The sequence below is a fragment of the Gymnodraco acuticeps genome, unplaced genomic scaffold (genome assembly GCF_902827175.1).
Source record: "Gymnodraco acuticeps unplaced genomic scaffold, fGymAcu1.1, whole genome shotgun sequence".
Taxonomy (NCBI): domain Eukaryota; kingdom Metazoa; phylum Chordata; class Actinopteri; order Perciformes; family Bathydraconidae; genus Gymnodraco; species Gymnodraco acuticeps.
In genome coordinates, this window is record NW_022990743.1 from 1257913 (window position 1) to 1278535 (window position 20623).

General features: G+C 40.6%; 1 protein-coding gene across 2 annotated transcripts; it reads right to left on the reverse strand.

Annotated features, from left to right (window-relative positions):
- Window positions 1–2689: 2689 nt before the first annotated feature.
- dis3l2 (DIS3 like 3'-5' exoribonuclease 2) lies at window positions 2690–19211 on the reverse strand. 2 transcript variants are annotated; one of them, XM_034232103.1, is made up of 20 exons: window positions 19054–19211; window positions 17669–18451; window positions 17457–17587; window positions 17266–17319; window positions 17017–17118; window positions 15274–15495; window positions 14332–14561; window positions 14073–14246; window positions 13073–13152; window positions 12882–12994; window positions 12669–12776; window positions 12285–12518; window positions 11461–11540; window positions 8794–8977; window positions 8072–8158; window positions 6942–7089; window positions 6399–6529; window positions 6155–6259; window positions 4973–5077; window positions 2690–4582 (listed from the first exon to the last, which is right to left on the reverse strand). In XM_034232103.1, the coding sequence occupies exons 2-20, from the start codon at window positions 18426–18428 to the stop codon at window positions 4481–4483; spliced, it is 3150 nt and encodes a 1049-aa protein (XP_034087994.1). In that variant the 5' UTR covers window positions 18429–18451; window positions 19054–19211; the 3' UTR covers window positions 2690–4480. The 2 variants fall into 2 exon arrangements, with proteins under 2 accessions (XP_034087994.1, XP_034087995.1); XM_034232104.1 differs by lacking the exon at window positions 19054–19211 and adding an exon at window positions 18837–19027.
- Between the last annotated feature and the right edge of the window lie 1412 nt (window positions 19212–20623).

A 20623-nucleotide genomic window follows, 5' to 3' on the forward strand; every position in this document is an offset into this window, starting at 1 on the left:
CCCGTGCCCTAATTTATTTTAATTCATTAACACTTTGCTTTGTTTTTTATTCTTTGATCTCTGTGGAGGCATTAGAGAAAATACATTGAGAATTCAAGGTACCAGGGTGAATAATTGATAATCAAAGAATCACTGTAAGGGTGAAGCATTCCTTTAATGTTCTGAAGAATACCACATTTATGATGGGACCGTCTTTATAAGCTTCCATTATTTCCTTGAAGGAATGACAGCAGGAAATGTTTACACTACATCAAGGAACAAGCATGATTTCTAGTAAGTAGCATTCATAGCAATAAAACTCATTCTGAATTTCTCAGTCCTACCTTTCTCAGCATCACAGATTTTCAGCGTTCCTACTCCCTAGACACAAAAAAATCCATATGATGAGTTGCAGTTTCAAAGAAAAGTTTGGATATCCGTAGGTCATCATGCATTACAAAAAACCCAAGGTAGGGTTTAAAAGTATTTATTACAAATCCCCTGTTGTTCTCAATTCATCGGTTAATATGCACATAGGCAGCAGAATAGTAATAATAAAAAATCAGTGTGACTGAAAAATATGAAGAGGTCTACCTAACAGTCCTTTAAGGAGCGATCTTCATTAATTTCCACTCTTTCAGTGTGCCGTAGAGTTGCTGTTTGTCCCGATGCCCTGCTGAATCTGTCTCAGTATGTAGGAGGCGACTCGGCCCTCCTTTGACTGACAAACTGATTTTTATGGCACTTTGACTTTGAACCAGCTGTTGCTGAAAAGGGAAGGGGAAGAGAAACTGATCTTACGGATATATCATATCTGTCTTGTCACCTGGCCAGCGTTACCCCATTTAATTGTTTATTTTCTGACGGTATCAGCAATAATTATATATTTTTATTTAATTTGTTTTGCATAGTTAATTGTGAATTTGTGTATATTTCTTGATAATTTATTTTTCTCATGTAACTGTAAGTTCTGGTTGTTAGGTAAGTGTAATTGACAGTTCATCTATTTCTATACAGTCCCTTCTCTTATTGTCCATTAATGGAAATAAAATGACATAAAATTCTAATGCTATTTTATAGCAATAACAGCACATTCATTCATCAATATTAAATAACTCATTTTCCTGTAAATGGCGTTGATGCAGATTGGCTATGGTCAAACATTCAGTGTCATAACATTTATGTGCAGCCTTTGGACTCTATCTGTGTTGATCAGAGTAGTCGTCTCACGCACTCGCCCTGCAATAAAGATTCAAATATGAGATTGAAACTATATCTTAAATTGACAGAGGACCAGCTTTAATATGTTTCATATTCTGCCTAACATACTGTAGGGACTGAGATTGGAGGCACTCACTGGCGTCAGGAGGGCGTTCATCTCCGATAAGGAAATGTCTGTGAGGGAAGTCGGAGCAGAAAGATTGAAACTTAAACAAACAATTGCAAAGTGGTGACGATAACATTTTCACAATACGTGACAAAAAGATAATCTTTCTGACTCCCCCAGCAGCTATCTTTCACTAACTTTGTAATGACGTATCCTGCGTTATGACGTCTTAAAACGATAACAGCAGTCGGTTTTTTTCTCCAAGTGACACACTAAGCAGCATAAGAAGGACACAAATATAAATTGGTTTAGTAACCAATAAAATACTATGCTTGACTCAATGTATTTAAGTGTTTGACTGCTACTGATTTAAATGGTCTGCTATGACTGGTAGCAAATGGTGGCTAATGTTAGCAAACTTTTAGCATTTGTCCTTAACGTAGTGTGGCTAATGCGTTTGCTATTAACAAAGGTTACAAAGAGATGAGCTATGCAACTTTCTCTGTCTAAAAAATAACCCACTACCCAAAAAAAAAACATATTTAAAAAATATTTAAAGCTGTTAATGACCAATTACCAAATATTAACTTTTTTCTCTGCCCTCTTAAAAAGCTAAATGCTCCTTTTTTTTACTAGCTAGTCACTCATTGAGGGTAGGTTACTGCCGTTCTGTACAGGTAGTGAACAGCAGGTTTAACGTTGTGTTCATGGCAAAGGGCAACACAAAGATACGACAGCAGTAACAGTAAACACAAACTGTTGAGTGGCCGGTATAATGATTAAAACTATGCTACAAAGCTGGAGTTCAGGTGTACTGTATATCCAACCCAGTCTCACGGCATTTCGTGTTATAGTCACGACATTTAATCTATTGATTCGTGTTCACTTGGTATATCAGACCCTTAAAGTGTACAGGAAGTCAGGTGAACCAGTGGTAATTAAAATATTATAGAATTTGTTTGCAGACCTGTAAATTCATGACAGTGTGGCACATTACAAATAAATCCAGTCATACATATTCCCTGTTACGATTATTATTCATGGGGTGTGGAATTATACCATCTGGCTACCTGTAGTTTTATAACAGGCTAAATTATTAACCATCACACATATCTCTTCACTTACTATCTTCTACCCGCTGGATCAGAATGTGGTTTCATTGCAAACACTCCCTGGTAACAAAGAACACAGATTATCTCCGTTTATTTGGAATATAAAATAAACAGCAGGGCAGTGCCCATTGTAGTAAACTAGAGTCATCAGTGTGTCACTGTCAGCACGGATCACTTACTCATTTCTGTTCCTCCTCATCCTCACTGACTGTACCATCGACACCAGAATGTAATTATGTTTAAACTTGTGTTCAGGAAAAAAACAAAACAGTTTTAGTCATTCATGTAGGTCTTTTATTTCCCAATAGACAAGCACAACTACAGTATATATTGCTCTGGATGATGGTTTAAGCACAGTACAAATGCACTTCAAATACTGACATAACTCAAAGTAACATCTTACAATATAACATTGCTAAATACACAGAAATCGTACTTTTGATGTATGTAAGGTTTCCAATTAAATAGATTTGTTTTCCCAACCAATCGCAGACCATCCCAATGACTCAGTACAGTTGTTTTGCACCATAACTTAACTTGCATGTTTAAAATACTTTTAAAGTCTGTGAAAAACAAAACGTAAAAAATTAAAGTGAGCTAATGTTCTTCAAAAAATCAAAACAAAAGAGGCTTGAAATCCAAAAATAAAAGAAAGTTGTGCAGACATAGCAGCAGATTTTATGATACTACATGGCACTGAGTAAAAAAGAGGCACATTGACTCAATTAAAGCAAAATCGAAGGCCCACAATCTTTAAAAAAAATGTGCAGCTTCACTAAAATGATCTTTTATCTTCTCTTGATTAAATTAAGGCTGAAATTCACAGTTGATATTAATGAGGTTCATTTAGAATGTGTGCTACAGAAATACATTCTGAGAATGAAATCCCCACAGATTACAATTGGAATTCAAGATCTCAAGGCCACCAACCTTTTTTTGGTAGCATTTCAAGAAATTCTAAAACAATGTGTTGGATACATCCTCCTTTAAGAATTTAAATCAAACCAAAACTCCTATGATGTGTACCTTAAAGCCCCCAGAAGAATCTGAAAACTCTTCAGTATAAAACCTTTAAATACATACAACAATATAAAAAGTCATGGATGGCAGAAGCTGTTATTTTGTCTAAGCAAGCGTTAATCCACCGGTTCGGTCGTTATAATGTCGATTATAAACTTGCTTTTACTGCTACATGTTTCCCTGTTTTATGTATGTATCTTCACAACAAGTTATATAACAACAACCATAGACAGACAAATAAGTAAACGTCAGTCGTGTGGTATACTCTTTTGCTCTGCAAACACAAATAAGGCTCTTAACTCAATCTAGAATCTCAAACTAGTCATTGATATTAAACTGAAAATCAGCTTTCGCGCATTAGACTGTGTACAACAGTTATATCACAACGGTCCTCATAAAGGTCAATAAATCCGCAGCAACATAAAAAGTAGTTGCTGCATAGGTTATTTCACCGTCAGACTTGCGTCACAATTTAAATTGAAGCCCATCCACTGAATTACATAAAATATTGAAGTGAATCACTGAGGCTTAAATAAAAAAAATCAGTGTTCACATGTTTTAAACCAATTACTGTAAATCACACGTCACAGTCAGCACTTTTCCAATGCATACCTTGGTAGACGTTTTAAAACGTATTCTACTTTTATTTCTGTTCATTTTAAAGACTGAAAGCCTTTAATGCCTTGTGAATGGGAACCTGTTTCATGTCTCTAAATGTGGCCTTCCATGTATTACGCAAAAAAAAGTAACTATGATAGCAACATGAGAACTATTGAACACAATAATATACTTTGGAAAATTGGCAATCATCCAGAACATAACTGTGGGTTATTTGCAGTAAGTGGGCTAATATTAAAAATCAAAAACACCTGGATTGGGACTTAAGAAGATGGGAAACTTCAATTGAAATCTGATTGACGGTGATTTCCCTGCTAACCACCTAGCCTACTGCTAATACTGCTCCTAAAATACTACTTTTTTGGAATTTGCAATTCCAAATTTCCATCCAAGTGTTTGTGTGCTCTACAGCACATTTAGGTGTTTACTCTTCCTTCTCCTCGGGCCTCTTCAGCACTGCACTGTATTTCATGGGCGCACCGTCCGCTTTCAGCTGCACCTCCACTAACGTGAAGATCGAAATTACCTGGAAGTGGAAACAAGAAATTATGATTTTTACAATTCGGTTTTTGCTCAGGACACTTTTTAAAAAAACATGTTTACGGAAGCTAGCTGGTCCAAATCTCAAGTGAACAAGTGAGTCATCTTGTTTTCTCCTGGTTATTTCAAATTCAATCAATGAAATCAATCATTTGTTTGGGAAATGTGCATAAAAACCACAATACCTGATATGATGTGCAAAAATAAGTTTTGTATTTCTCTGTCTCGCATTACTATCACATTACTGTCGAAGCCACTTCAAAAATACAATCACAAACTCCCCCATTCTATTTGTATTAAACAATACCTCTATTTTTCAATTGACAGGTAACAAAAGGACCAAAGCATGTTCAGTGTGTGTTTGTGTGGTCCTCACCTGCTCTACTGGAGCTTTGTTCAGGTCCTCTGGTATCCAGAGCAGCGTCAGCTCAGATTTCTTCCCCACCTTATGATGGCGGAAAGAGCTCAGGCCCGTAATCGACTGAGTGGGGAAACAAACGGTTTCATATAGTATCAGATTAAACGGACATGTGATGATCAATCAATCAATCAATGTTTATTTATAGCCCAATATCACAAATGTTACATTTGTATCAGTGGACTTTACAGTTTGTACAGAATATCAGTATGACAATACGACACCCTCTGTCCTTAGACCCTCACATCGTACAAGGAAAAACTTCCAGAGAAAACCCACAGTTTAAAGGGAACATGGGAGAAACCTCAGGGAGAGCAACAGAGGAGGGATCCCTCTCCCAGGACGGACAGACGTGCAATAGATGCCGTGTGTATGATGATGTATGATGACTTGTGTTTTCGTACTCATTTTCCACTCCTGAGTAGGTTTTTACAGTACTAAATAATATGCTGCATTTTCACTGCATGGTACGGCTTTGTTGAATTTGGTTCGCTCTTTTGTTTCCGTTTGTGAAACGTTGTGGATATTACCTGGTAACTTTTTCAGTACCACCTTTGTCGATGTTTCAAGGGCGGTCAGCCACAGCTAGAAGCTGGAGACCACTTCAGAGAGAAACTTCACTAGCGCGAACAAGACATCTTGCACGAACCCGCTGATATTGTATAGCCAAGATATCGTCAATAGCAAGCGGAATATTAGATTTACTCAAAATAAAAACCGCAATGAAAATGTAAAAAGGAGCTCCTCTGGTTTTTGATAAAGAGATTCCAGGCGGTTTCACATAGCGTGGTACAAGCTGAGAATCCTGCCTACACCGAGGGGGCAACATCTGGAGTTATAAACGGAAATAAAGAAAGTAATTGATCCAAAAAGTGAGTCGAGTAGAATGTACAGCCATTCCATGCAGTGGAAGTGTCAAATAAACGGTCAATAGAATATCTCTAAATATGAGACCTATGTCACCAACAATTAAGACCAAAGAGGTTTTAAAAGATACAAAGTAATAATTATAAACACAAAATAATAACACTTTACCAACAATGTTAATAAATGTGTACAAAAGGACTTAATTGAAGGCTGAACATAATAACATATTAATAGTGAAACTGATCTCTGTAACTGGAGTGTTTTGGAGCTGACCTTGCAGTAGACGCGTTTCTGTACTCCGTATCGGAGAACCAGCACATCAAAGGACTGATCCAGGACCCCCATCACCATGGCCTCAGAGTCCAGAGGGCCACAATCCTGTGCGGCACGGACAAAGAAAATACTTCAGTACACCGACGAAGTATTTATAGCAAAAAAGTAATAATAATAATAATTATAGGCACTGTAGCAAAGAGAACAATAATAAAAAGGTGTGTTTTCCCATTAGGCTACCCACCTTTACAAACACTGCGAAGAAGAGCTCAGAGCTGAGCTCCTGGACTCTCTTGGACAGAGTCTTCCTTTCGTTGCAGTGGGACGCCTGCTTTTCCACATCCTGTGTTGAGAGCCCCAAACTGGGTCCACAGTCTGCATCCAAACATTCAGCAGACAGACACCAGCATGATGAGAATGGAAGAGAAAACAACAACATCACTGATATAGAGTGGTGCAGCGATGACCCATTTGTTTTGTAGGCCAACCTGAAAGTCATCAAGGCAAGGGCTCCCTCAACAGGCTGTACAATAACTACACCCATTTGCATGTCTCAGTAGCTAAGCTAAAGGCTGCTAATGTTTGGCTAATGCCATTCAGCAGTCTCATACAAGCACTTGTTGGCAGTCGACATTTATATCCTGACGTATTTACTGACTTCAGCTTGTGTTACCACAGATAACAGAGTTCTTCTCTTTTTGAGATTAATGTATATTCACGCATGGCCCTTGTTTAATAAAATAAATAATAATTCAATAGATGATTATTAATTAGTTGAAGTACGCACTCAGTGAGTAGGCCAGCAGCCGGTGGACGATGATGTCGGCGTAGCGCCTGATGGGGGATGTGAAGTGAGTGTAGAGAGGAACGTTCAGGGCGTAGTGCTTAAAGAGGTCCTCCATCTTAAGAGTTCCTGAACAGAAGTACAGCGCCATCTGGGGAAAAAGACAAACGATAAATACAGAAACTCACAGAAATATTACTTGAAATTATTTATGTAATATTTTAAGATGACCCGTTTTCTTTGATCAGGGTATATGCAGGAATCCTGAAGTCAAATGTAATACCTTTTAAGACCTTTTTTAAGACCCTTTCCATACATTTTAAGACCTCATCGCAACTTCGACTTCTAACCGGTTACATTGGCGACACACTTTACCTCACATTGACTATATTGATTGTAAGATAGCACAACTAAACAGAGTGCAGACAGACTACTGAAGCCTCCTCTCCGCAGAAACCATCAGAAACCAGTATTTGACCAATAAACAAAACAATTGACAAAACTTTGAACTATGAAATATATTAAACTTTGGTGAGCTTCAGCGGGGTAATGCCATATAGGAGCTCCCTCACAAATACCCAGGGGTTAAATTGGGCTGGGGCTGTCCGGGGCTAAGCGCGGCACATAGGACGATGCTCTGACGTCATCACCCTCACACATTTGTCATATGTTTACAAAAAACGATATATATGTTAAGACTTTTCTCGTTCTTAATATAGACTATATTTATGGTCGATATGTGATTACTTTAAAATAGCAGATCTCTGTGACCGGATATAGTTTGGCTTAGACCCCGGCCCCACGAGGACGCATACAGTAAAACGCATACGCAAAAAAGTCTTCCGTTCACACGCATTCGATTCATTAACGTGTCCGTTCACACTAGACCGCTGGAAATGCTGGAAACGCTGTAGTACATATGCCAGGCCTGTAAGTGGCGCTGCTGCCGCCACAAAATACACCAAAAGCAGCGAAGAAGACCCCGGAGCATGGTTGTCATGGTTGCCCTTCTGTTTATTCTCCGCGGTGGACGGCGTGTTCTCCTGCTGTATATCTCTCAGGTAGTCCACCAGCAGATAAACCCCCCACCCACATCTACAATAGAAATACAATGGTTGGGGCCGAGCTCTCACCTGCATGGGTCTGGAGCACATGTGGGTGAGGACTTCTTTTCTGGCAGCGGTATACTCATCATCTCCGAGAGTGGTGTGGAGACTCTTCTGCAGGTTGGAAAGGCAGAAAAGAGAATTGAATCATCAACACAGTCATTTACAGAAGGTGTGAGGACTCAAACGCTTTGTGAATCATGTATTGAGCATCCAATCCTTATGAAGGGGGGAAAAAGACAAAATTATTAAATGGAAAATAAACGTATTGCTGGAAATACGGGTAGGCGATTCATATTGAGATGATAGTACGTCTATGTTTATAGGCATTACTTCAATAATGAACACCTCTCCACAGTCCAAAAGAAGGTGATCTTAATGCTTAAGACAAGGGAAATGTAAGGGTTTTAATGACATTCATTTTTACAATTATTTTGAGATTTCAATATCTAAATATTCAAGATAACATTTGACCTCTAAAGGAACTTTTGAAAGATTGATTTAGGACATTTAATACAAAGTATGGCGTTATTTTTTAGATTTCTGATCATAAGACTTAATATAACAACAACTAGATAGGCAAGCTTGTTTCGGAAATGCAGTAGTTTGGTTCTTGACGATTTCATTTGCAACCCTATCACGATTTGCAAAAATAGTGATGTCAGTTAGAATAGGTCGATCAGAGATATTGAACTTTAAATATTGTTCTGAGAAATTAGACACTGGGCCGTTGTATTGCGAGTACTTACATGCAGCGCTCCTGCAGAGGACAGATCTATGTCGATTCCCAGCTGGTCACAAAGCTCCTGCAGCTCCTCCGCCATTTTGGCCTTGGGTGGGGGGTGGCGCCTGAGCAGGGCCAGCTGAGGGAATTTGGAGTGGATGTGATGGGCTGTGGCGATGTTAGCCAGCAACATGAACTCCTCCACCAACCTGGAGAACAAAGTTATGCATGATGGTTAAATCAATTCATCTATTCATATTACACATTTGCATCAGGGGGCGTTAAAGTGTGTACACTGTCTTTATAATAGTGCTGTCAAAATTATCGCGTTAACGGCGGTAATTAATTTTTTGAATTAATTGCGTTAAAATATTTAACGCATTTAACGCATGTGCAGAATGGCCCGCCCCATACGTGCCACCAGTGGCAGCGCCAGGGTATGGCTGGGGTAGGCTACACCCATACCAAGAAATCGCATAGCCTCACCATGAAAAATGATGTTAAAGGAAGCAAAATAAAGTCCGCCAACTCGCGGAGTAAATTGCACAGACAGCAGTTAGTAAGATTGATTTCAGTAGCCACGGTTTTGAAAACTTTTGTCTCGTAGTGATCGTCTTCTCAATAGAACATCTTTGATAACGGCGTGGTGTTGTTGCAGGAAGTCCCGACGGAGAATACTTTTGCTGTAGTACAGGGGTGCACATAACTGGTACGCAGGTTATGTGCGTAATCTGAAATGCGTACCGTCACTTGTGTCACAAAGCGCATTTGCGTACCGACGTACTTGTGAAGCTTTTCCAGAAGGTGGTTAGATCACCGGACGACAGAGTCGGTCTCCGTGTGCACAGACAGGGCTGCTGTTAACGTCGGTCTGTACAACGGAATTGTGCCAAAACTACGCCAACCGCAGCCGGTTGGCTACGCCAACTGGAGAACTGCGCTAAAACAGCTGATCACAACGTTCACACTCTGTGGTCACGAAGTACTCCACTAGCTGCCCCCCCCCCCCCCCCCTCTGTCGACTTTCCTGAAGTACTCCCCCGTTGATAGAAATCAACACGTAATGAATTAAGACCCCACGGTTTGATGATTGATAGGTGTGTGGGTTGTCTTTCATTTTGACACGCAGAAAAATGTTATAATAAACATAGATACTGTATGTTAAATGGATATATCCGCCTTCTTTCCATTCCCACAACAATATACATAAATAAATGGCATATTTTGGACATAGTTCGAATGGTGATTAATCATGATTAATTAATTTTTAAGCTGTGCTTAATCTGATTAAAAATTGTAATCGTTTGACAGCCCTAATTTAAACCCTTGCATCATACAAGGAAGAAACGTTCCAAATAAATCCCAAAAGGAGGAAACTCATGGAGATCAACAAAGGAGGGATCCCTCTGCCAGGACAGACGAAAACGTGCAATCCATGTTGTGTGTACATAAAAAAAACTAAACTAAACTAAAAATGACAATATAGAAAATCCAAATATCAAGAAGGATGTCAAAAAACTTGAAGAGCAGCCAGAATGTCGAAAAAACCAAACAAAACAAAGAGGGACTGATATTTAAGCATTCCAGACTGATGCAGAAAGGTATTTCACTAAAGTTTATACATGTGTCACATCAAGTAAAAGCTCCTTTTGGGAGAGAAGGACACATGCCCCTTTCACACATCGCGATTCCCGTTCTAGCTCCATGCTAGAGCTTTTCTGGTTTGGAACCGGCTTTTCTTTTCAGCACCCGTTTTGTTCACACCGCCCAGAGCCCGACTGGTGCTGCCGCTGCTGCGTCATGACTTCACTGTTTACGTCGCTGATTTTCTCCCCAACTGTGTCGGGTCGATGATCGTGTTGCTTTTAATCGTACGAAGCCAGATTAAATTAAATAACTACTTCTCAACCCTTGTACTTTTCTCCAGAGTGCCGTGGTTCATTGTTTATTAATGTGTTTCAGCGGCATTTACCGACCGCTGCAGTGCTGGCGCTGTTTGGCATCACAACGCTGTTATGAAAGTTTCTCTGGTATAAAATGAGTGATGTTACCATAGCAACCGAAGCTAAACTGACTATCTTGACTACTTGTTGCTATCCTATTGTGGCATAAGCCGTTTTCTACAGGCACATTTTACCGGCGTATTTTTCATTATGATTCTACTTGTGATAGTCGGACATGACAACCTGTGCAGCCCATGTATTGATTCCATCCGATCGCTGCTACAATACAAAACAACACGTCTGCCTCTCTCCACAATGATCAATAACAGTGAACGGATGGTCAAAGTAAGGAACAAATAAACAGAATCACACGAAGCCTGGTTAGTGTTGCCTGACTTTATAAAGTGTGTTATTTTTTTATAAGTGTGTGGTCGCGTTCTAGTCACTTTGCTCAGCGCTACTGCTTGTTACAACTTTCATTTGCCGTACTCGCCATAAACTGTTAGCTCAGGTTGATAACGCCCCTGCCCACGCCTCCGACGTAAGCGTGACGTATGCGGTTCTTGCTTCTAGACCGACAATTTTTTGGAGCTTGGTAAGAACCGGTTTTCGGGGGAAAAGAGCCGGCTCCGCTGCGGTGTGAACAGGAAAAACCGGTGCTTATCAGGATCTAGCTCCGAACCGGCCCTGGAACCGCGTTGGTGTGAAAGGGGCAACAGAGACTCATCTGACGAGGGTTTGCTACTCACTTGTTGCTGTCTCTGTACTGGTAAACGTAGCAGCCTTGAGGCATCATGGTCTCTTTGTCCAGGGTAAAAGCCAGTTTCAACTGAAACAAAAAAAACAAGCCATGCACATGAAAATAATGTCAGAGCCTGAAGGGTTAGTGTTAAGGACTAAGTGTAAGCAATGGGACCAGGTCAGTCAATACTGTACGTCTGAGGAAAACACTTCATCACAGCTACATTAAGATGCAAAAAAACATCAATCGTCCAAGTAAACGGTTGTAAACTTAAACGTGAAGGTAATAATTGTAGAAGCTGCTTTAAAATATCAAACACAAGCTGCAGAAATCCCAGTTTCAGTGTTAGCCAGTCATCCACAGTTGGATTTAAAGGATTGATCCCCTATTGCTCTCATCATTTATCAACCCAAGGACATTGTGTAATTGTTTGCTGACTGACCAACATATTTGGGCTCCAAGCAAATACAAATGCATGGTTTCCTTAAATTAGTGATCGGGTTGGCAAACACTTCGGAACTTTTATTAACCCCCAGTCCAATAACAGCAGATATTTTCACCCAAAAAGGGGCGGGGCCATGACAAATTAAATAATATGGGTTTAGTTGTCCTCCATTCCTTATGTAGACTTTTTATAAAAGTACTGTTGGGTAACATCATATTAGCCAGCTCAAATATTCCTGTTAAATCTGCAAAAAATGTAATATTATGTATATGAATATAATACTAGGAAGGCTGAAAGCACGATCAGCAGCTACACAGACTTAACCACGCCCTGTCTTTTCGTTTAAACCCTACCATAGAGTAAAGCCTGAGAAAGTGAGGACTAACCTGGTCCAGTCTGAGGGCTCCTCCTGAGAAGCGCTGAGCTCGGAGGTTCTTGGCGATGGAGTGCAGGTGGAGCACAGCCTGATGGATCTCGTCGACGGGGTGCTCGGGGTCTGTGGGTGGCAGCTCCTCCGCGGAGAACATCTTGTCGGGGGCGTCGATCATGCTCTGAGCGTGGTCGTAGCTTAGCTTCACGCAGGAGCGGATGACAGAGCGGCCAAACCACTCGCTCAGGATCTGGAGGAGGGGTGGCGGACCAATGTCATTAAACAGACAAACACCCAGAGTAAATGCCGTTAGCTTAATCAAAATCGGTGAGACGTATTTTTTAAAATCATCTTTACCTAATAAATTAACTTTCTATTGTTTGGTCAGAAATAGTCTTACCTTCCCCTCCGGTGTGATTTTCCAAATGACGGAGAAAGTGAGCCTGTCAATGAGAGGATTGAGACTGCACAGCTCCTCACACAGCAGCCTGGGCAACATGGGGATCACCTGGAGAGAGACCAAACTCATTGAGTGAAGTCTAAAGGGTTTGTTTATTAAACTACCACTGAGAAAAAGTGACTGAGATTGATTGAAGAGCCAAGAAACACTCACCTTTTGAACCATGTACACACTAGTTGCTCTTCGGCTGGCGATAGAATCCAGAGCGTTGTCCTCACCCACAAAGTAACTCACGTCAGCGATGTGGACTCCCAACTCAAAGTTACCTTGGATACAAATAGAGTTTATGACACCACTTCCCGAAAAAATGAAATTGTACATGTTGCCTGATCAAGGTGATTTACCATCAGGGAGTAGTTTACAGGAGAGAGCATCGTCCAGGTCTCTGGCGGTAGCAGGGTCGATGGTGAAAATACACTCCTTCCTGTATGATCAAAAAGGGCTTTGTGAGTCATAGAAGTAAAGTCATATCAATTACGTCTTAAGGCCCAGACACACTAAGCATATCATCGGCCGTCGGACAATGTTGGCGAGGTCAAAGAGGATCTAGTTTTTGCAGGCAGTTCTGCATCATATGCATTTTTCGCTCAAGAAGAAAATATTCCCTCTGATTGGATGTTCAGCTAAAACAGACTTCCAGAAATCCAAAAAACGTCTCAAGTCAAGAGGGAGTACACAGAGGAACTTCTTGCTTTCAACTATATCTCAGAATTTTTAACAACAAAGACATTATATTCACAGTCTTCGGGTTTTCCTTTATGAATGGCAATACAGCCCACCAAAGCCTGCTGTTAAAAAAAACCCTTTCCTCTCATTCAAGCGCAGAATATGCTTGCTAGTTGGCTCTATACTTTGAGATGTTTTTAACATGACTTTTAGACCAAGATCCAGGAGACTTAAATTAATGCAACAGCTCCGTTGTCTCAAGATTTGTCCTGTCTGTATTTAGTGTCTATGCCTTTAAAATACTTGTTTTCTGTCGTTGAAATTCTCAGACAGTAACCCAGTTATTAGCAACAACAGCAGTCATGTGTTAGAAAACACAATGCTACTTGTGTGCAAAGCTGGATGTGCTTCGGCTGGCATGTTCCCACTAGGGCTGCACAATTCATTGGTGTTTTATCCAAATCACAATATGGAATGTGCAATATTAAAAAAATTGCAGTAAGGGCACTTTTTGGTAATTGCAAAATATGTGAAAATATCTGAGTGCTGAAAGATATATTGTGTCGCTGCAGAGAAGTCTCGGCATACTAAAGGTATTCTGAAGAGGATTTCCTCTAATATTGTGAATCTTATCCCATAATCAGTCAAAATAAAAAATACATGATCAACAGTCCTTACCTTAAGTCTTTTCTCTTGCTCATCTCCTCTGGTGGGATGGTCCAGGGCAGGTTCTTCGGCAGGCAGTCCAACACCTCAGTTGAGAACTCAGTAAAATCCACCTCGTACTCAATCAGGATGCCCTCCGTCTCCGGCTCGATTTCTCCTGCCTGACCCAGGGTCTTAGCAAGTTGACTGGAGGACACATTAGGAGCGTCAGGCTGGTGGCTATTCTGTTAAAATCGTTGCCCACATAAAGTTTTTGGAATTCATGACTCACCCTTCTGCAAAGTTGCTGTCTGCCGGCCAGTCGATGATCCGGCATATGAACAAGGTGTTGGTGTAGTCGCCCGGGCGGGAAGTAAAGTTTTCGGGACATTCAGCGAGGGGAACGTTTATCCGTGGCACCCGGTGGTCCACGGGGGAGAACATGGCAAAAGGCTTATCTGGTAGGAACTTCAGGAAGCCCGTCACCGCCCTCGAGTGTTTCTTCTCAACAATGTAAACCACCTGGAGGACGATTGATAGGGGAGGCATAGTGTTTGAAATCTAAGGCTTCAGTGTTTTATTTTAACTATTCTAAAAATACTATATTAGTATTCCATGACAACAATTCTGAGATGGATATCCAAATACAAAAAACATCAATAGACATTAATCGAATTAAAGTGAATACAGTTAATACTAATAATACATACAAATAATGGTAATGATAACTATAATAAATCAAAGGATAACTTAGTAAAGAAAGATGACATAATAATAATTAATAAATACAAATAAATAGACATGTTATAAAAACAAAAACTGTATCCTGAGAAAAAGAGTAACTGGTTCATGAAGGCCAAGCGTAAAAAGCAGAAACGTTACGATCTTAAGGTATCGCAGATACAATACGTTTATTTTCAAAGTAAGGTCTAACTTTTGTTTTGAAATAGCAAGATTAACTATAGCATAACTTGGCTGGTTTACAACAGTAATACATCTGCAATTAGTCAAATAGTTACTATCACTTCAATGATTGTTTTAACATCAGCAGTTTTCATATGTTAATGATATTTCCTTCAGTGGAGTTTAAATAGATATTCATCTTCTAGCACATACTGTACAATCAACTCAAACAGAACTTTAGAACAAGCCCCTGCTATTGCTTCTTTTGGGAAAAAGAAGAGTTGGTTAATTTTGTATGAGAAAGTGTTGAACTGAATGGCGGGATGCTCACTTTAGCAGTTTTTTGGAGTATTTCCCCATTGGGCCGTGGGGTTGTGGGTTCTTCCAGAGGTTCCACTTTGCGGATGAGTTCATCCTGGTCGCTACACCGGTCTTCCACATTCACATTGGGCCTGGGTTTACGCTCCGTCTTCTTCTGTGCTCTTTGAACCACGTTATCTTTCTGGGTGTCTGACTCACTGGCACCATCACAGTCAGTATCTGACCTTACAACCTAGATAGATACATACATTCATAATCATTTGGTGACACTCAAAAATGGGCTGCGGTAGAAAAGTATTTTTCACTTAGAAAGTGTTTCTAAGTGAGTAAATTGACCCAGAAGTATTTAGGTGGCAGCCATGAAAAGGTGGGTGGTGGTGTTGTGCTAAATGCTATGGAAAGTTAGCCCTATTTCCTTTGACATAGGGTACATTACAACATCCTATGACAAAGGAAAAGAGAGGATGCTGTCCTACAATTCTCTGCAGCAGCAGAATTGAGGGCAACACAACGTATTAACAGAAATAACAAATATTGTCGCAGTCTAATTGTTTATCATGGATAATGTGAAAAAATCACAATAATTTTAGTGTGTATCTCTACTTGGATTTAAATCCATTGAGTATGTCACTGTAATATTTTCAATTTGTTATAAAGTTGCTTAAAACAATGTTGGTAGCATAGTGAAAGAGCAGTGGGATTCTATTCTTATAAATTCTCCTTCACACATTAGTTAAGGTCCTGTCACACTGTCCTGAAATTGACACCAGATGGACACACGAATATGGAATTGTGAATTTCGCACAAAGATGGCCCTGAACTTGGTCAACAGCCAAGCAACAGCCGAAGCAAGTACGATGCCTACAGACCACACGATGGCACCCGAACCACACACGAAAATATGGTCGTAGACTTTACTGATGATTTAGAATGTATCCAGACTCAACGTAAGAGCTTGTGCCTCTTCGGGGGGTGCTAACATTTAAACTAGGGATGGGTATCGTTTGAAATCTATCGATTCCGATTCCGGTTCTGCTTATCGATTCCGGTTCTTATCGATTCCCTGAACACAAAATGGGTTATTTACATAATATGTGATTTTGTTATGCAATAAATGCAATCTCGATGTCATCATACTATAATACGATGGCTACACGACGGCATTGCGAGGGCTTCACGTAGTCGTGTTGCCTTCCTAAGACAATCGGGCAGCTTCTTGTTTCCTTCATATTGTCTTCGTGAGGCGAAAAATGCCCGATGGCACCGATGGTCACACGAAGATGACACGATTTGACAAGATGCCCTCACGAGTGCCTTACGAAGGGCAAAATGGACATACGAATTCAACACGAAAATGAACCTTCGCAAGGTCCTTTGGCAATTTTTTGGCATGCCAAACATTTTTGCCACCGCTCACGAAGTTGCTGCCGGAGCCTGAGAAACTTCACCGGCGGTCATACGATGGCTTAAGATGCCCTCACGAATGGCCCGATGTTGCTACGATCAGAGCCGAATTTGAACATTTCCTTGATCGTGTGTCCATCTGGTGTCAATTTCGGGACAGTGTGACAGGGGCTTTAACATTGTTAGGTTTTCTAATGGGGTCAAGGAAAAGTTGTAAGGAAACATTTATTTTGATGTCCTGCCGAGTTAACATCGAGCCTAAAATAATAATCAAACTTTTAAAATGCCAATATTTAAGACATGGCACCTTCACACCAAAAGTATCCATAGACGGGTAAGTGTAGTCTACCTTCCACTGCTCCCGAGGAAGGAGTTGCACCACCACCACGTCTCCATTCAGAGCTCTGTTGCGAGATACGATCCCATCCAGGAATATATCCCGTTTCTCATCCTGCCACAAAAACAAAAAAAAAGGTGATTACTCGTCTCCTGACATTTTGTGATTTATACAGTAGTAAAACTATACAGTGCTTTTATAGGTACTTTTAGTTGAGGTAGCAAAACATTATGTGTCAAATTCAATCTGGGATGAACTTACAGGAGATGGGATGAAAGCTTCGTGGAACTTCTTTGGGTTGATTCTTATCGGCCCCTGCAGAGAAAACATGGAGAATTTAGGAATAAATCCACCAGATTACTGTGAGTAGTTTGACCATTGAGTAAAAGTCATCCATACTCAATGAAGGTTTTCAAAGTATTAGGAATAGTACTGTAACTCTGGGTTTGTACCTGAAGGAGTTCCTCTCTTTTAAGGCCATGGGAAACCTCTTCAAATGTCATGTAGGATTCAAAGACCTGTTTCCTTGATCCTCTGCCTCCCCTGTTCTTACTCCTGTCAGCAGGAGAATTGGCACCTGTCCCTGAAAAACAATTGATTCCATGATGAACCAGTGTATCAAAATTCACTATTATTGAGATGAAAAATCTAACCTATAATTTACCTTGCTGCACTTTTTTGTCTCTACCATGAGGAGACTTGGGCCTGGTCACTTGACTGTCAACCCCAGACGTTAATGCCCCCTCTGCGCTTTTCTCCTCTTCTGGGTGCCTTGTATTGGTTTTTTTCTTTGCCTTCTTCGTCTTCTCTAGCTCAAGTTCACCTGTACTGGCTTTATTTGGGGACTGGGGACATGCAACAGACGACTCAGTCTCTTTGGAGGTGACGTCTCTGTGAGAGTCCTTGTTTTTCTTCTGCTGCTTCTGGTTTTTCTTCATGTCATTGGGTTGTAAAGAACCAAGTTCCTCCCCAGACTCAACGTCCCCATCTTGGCTGGTGGCGGTGTCTCTTCTCTGTCCCCACCGCTGTCTGTCAGACACACCCTGCTTCCTCTCAGAGTCCTGCTGAGCACTGCGGGTGCTTAGTTTTTCCATGTACAAAGACAGTGAACTCTCCTCTCCTTTACTTTTCATGGAAGAGGGGGAGAAGTCACTTGAATCGGAGAAATCGTTGGGCACTTGGTCCCTTTTCCGCTGGGGTATGTTCTGTCGGTCACTCTGGGCTTTGAGCTGTGTGCTCTGCCCATTTCCTTCCCTTTGAAAGACTGTGTCCTTTGCACATTGCTCTAGATACTGGCTGAACTTGCTGCTGCTGTGCTGGCCGAGAAGCCTGGCGTAGGCATCTTTCTGTGGAGGAGTGCTCGAGTGATTCTGGGTGCGCTTTGGCTCTCGATTCTGGTTCTTCGGTTGCCGAGGAGAATCCATATGGCTCCTTAAAGAAACTGTCTCTGAGAAAGATAAAAAGCTAACAGTATGAGTGCTGCCATTCAAGCATGAGACAATACAACTAACTTTCTGTCAAGGTATGTTACATATTTACAATTCAGTGCACACAAAGAATAGTAGTAAAATAACAGGACTTTTTTTTTAATCTTAAATGCATCTTTAGAAAATGAAGCACATTTTAAGTAATTGACTTGTTGCTGCGTAGTCAACTAATCTTACATCATATTACGTCATCTGTTAGTTGGTCCTGAATATAAAAATTATAGTAAGTTATTAACCAAGTCAATATTACACAAAAAATAAATGTGGTATAGGCATTACAAGAGACATGGAAATCTTTATCATCACATTATCTTCGGTTATAACCTCTCACCAAGCTCGGAATACCTTTTAAATCACATCATAGCTAGCAGCTAACCGTTGAGTAACGTTCGGTAACATTGATTGGCAGTGCCTGAATTAGCATCAGCTATGCTAACTGCGACAGCAGGTGTCGCTTTAACCTTACTTAACTACTAATGTTGGAGACAGGCCGCGGCTTTGACCACCAGGAAGGACCCGAAATGGACGGAAATATTGTCAAACCATAAATCTTAAACATTACCTTGCTCACTGCGTGTAAGTTATGTAACTTGGCTGTCGTTCAGAGCAAAATGCTAGTTAGCTGATACATTCACTTCCTCCGTCGTCATGAATGCTTACAGTCGTGGTGCGTTTGAGTGATGTCGGAAATAAGAAAACTAGACGAACGCACATACACGCCCCCACAGGGAGAGTCAGTTTGTGTCGTCAATGTTGTACTCTTCAACCCCTCTAAATGTATTAGCAATTGGGACAAGCTACTTTTTAGATTTTGATTATACAAAATAAACCATACCTTAAGAGGAACATTGACGTGATTAACACACGAATACATCAATGGTAATGCAATCATTAGATATGATTCTGAAATGTCCCATACATAATGAGTAGTTTAAGTATATTTTGATACTTATATACTTTTGTATTTTTATTTAAGGAATTAAGGACTTTTTCTAGTCACTAAGTATATTGTACTGTAGTGTTGCTACTTTTACTTAGGTAAAATATTTAGGTAGCCTATCCTTCAACCCTTTTATTTACAAAATACAATATTTTTCTGTCTGTTATGAAGAAAATATCAGGTACAACTCTATGAGGATCTAGATTTTATATCAAACGCTGAATTAATTCATTTTGGGGAAATGGCCCATTGACACTGAATTGGTGAGTTCATATATTGTATATATGAGTGAAACATTACAAATTGAATCACATGGCACTATACCCATGAGATCTATGATCAGTATTCACTGAGCAGACACAATTACTCTTTAGTAGAGGGCAGCAAAGATTAAGTATGTACTTTATTATCTGATGAGAACAATTAAAAAATCAATTAACATTCAGGCATGAAATAAGTTTGTGTGAAGTCTGTGTGTGAGTGTGTGATGATGACAAACTGCTGTTTACGCTTGCTAAGTATACTAAACAACTCATGAAGCCTCCTTCAAGCACGCACACGCACACACACACACACACACACACACACACACACACACACACACACACACACACACACACACACACACACACACACACACACACACACACACACACACACACACACACACACAGGGAGAGTGGAGAGAAACGGCTTGACAGGGCATTGTTCATGCCAATGTTTTCAAAGGCCTGGATGAAAGCTGCTACACCACTGAATGGCCAGGCTGGCTTTCGAGGGTCAGGGATATACCCATTCAACCCTGCCAAGATCAATGAGAATCTGTTCATTCCATCTCAAACATCTGAGAGATGCATTCAAGAGACTCCAGTGGCCCCAGATGAGATGCTCTTTCCTGCACCAGCAACCCTGTGTCATCCTCCACATGATGATGATGATGATGATGATGATGATGATGATGATTCCTGCCAGCCATATGTGGGAACTTCTGGAGCAGACCCCATGCCACCCTCTGCATGATGCTGTTCAGCCAGCAATCTCCCCCCCTCAGCGCTCTCCACCATTGTCCCCCATTGTAACCCCACCACCTATGGCAGAGGAGGTTGAAGTAGTGACACAGCCAGAGGTCTCCTTCAAATCTCTGATTACACTTGCAGTAAGAGAACGCCCAACCACCAGCCGCCAGAGGGCC

Bases quoted from the DNA above. Each gene is read 5' to 3' on its own strand.
- dis3l2 (XM_034232103.1), bottom strand. From the start codon at position 18,428: ATGGATTCTCCTCGGCAACCGAAGAACCAGAATCGAGAGCCAAAGCGC. The intron at 17,588-17,668 runs GTAAATTATAGG...ATTGTTTTTCAG, and splicing joins AGACAAAAAAGTGCAGCAAG to GGACAGGTGCCAATTCTCCT. The intron at 11,541-12,284 runs GTTAGTCCTCAC...TTTTTGTTTCAG, and splicing joins GAGCCCTCAGACTGGACCAG to TTGAAACTGGCTTTTACCCT.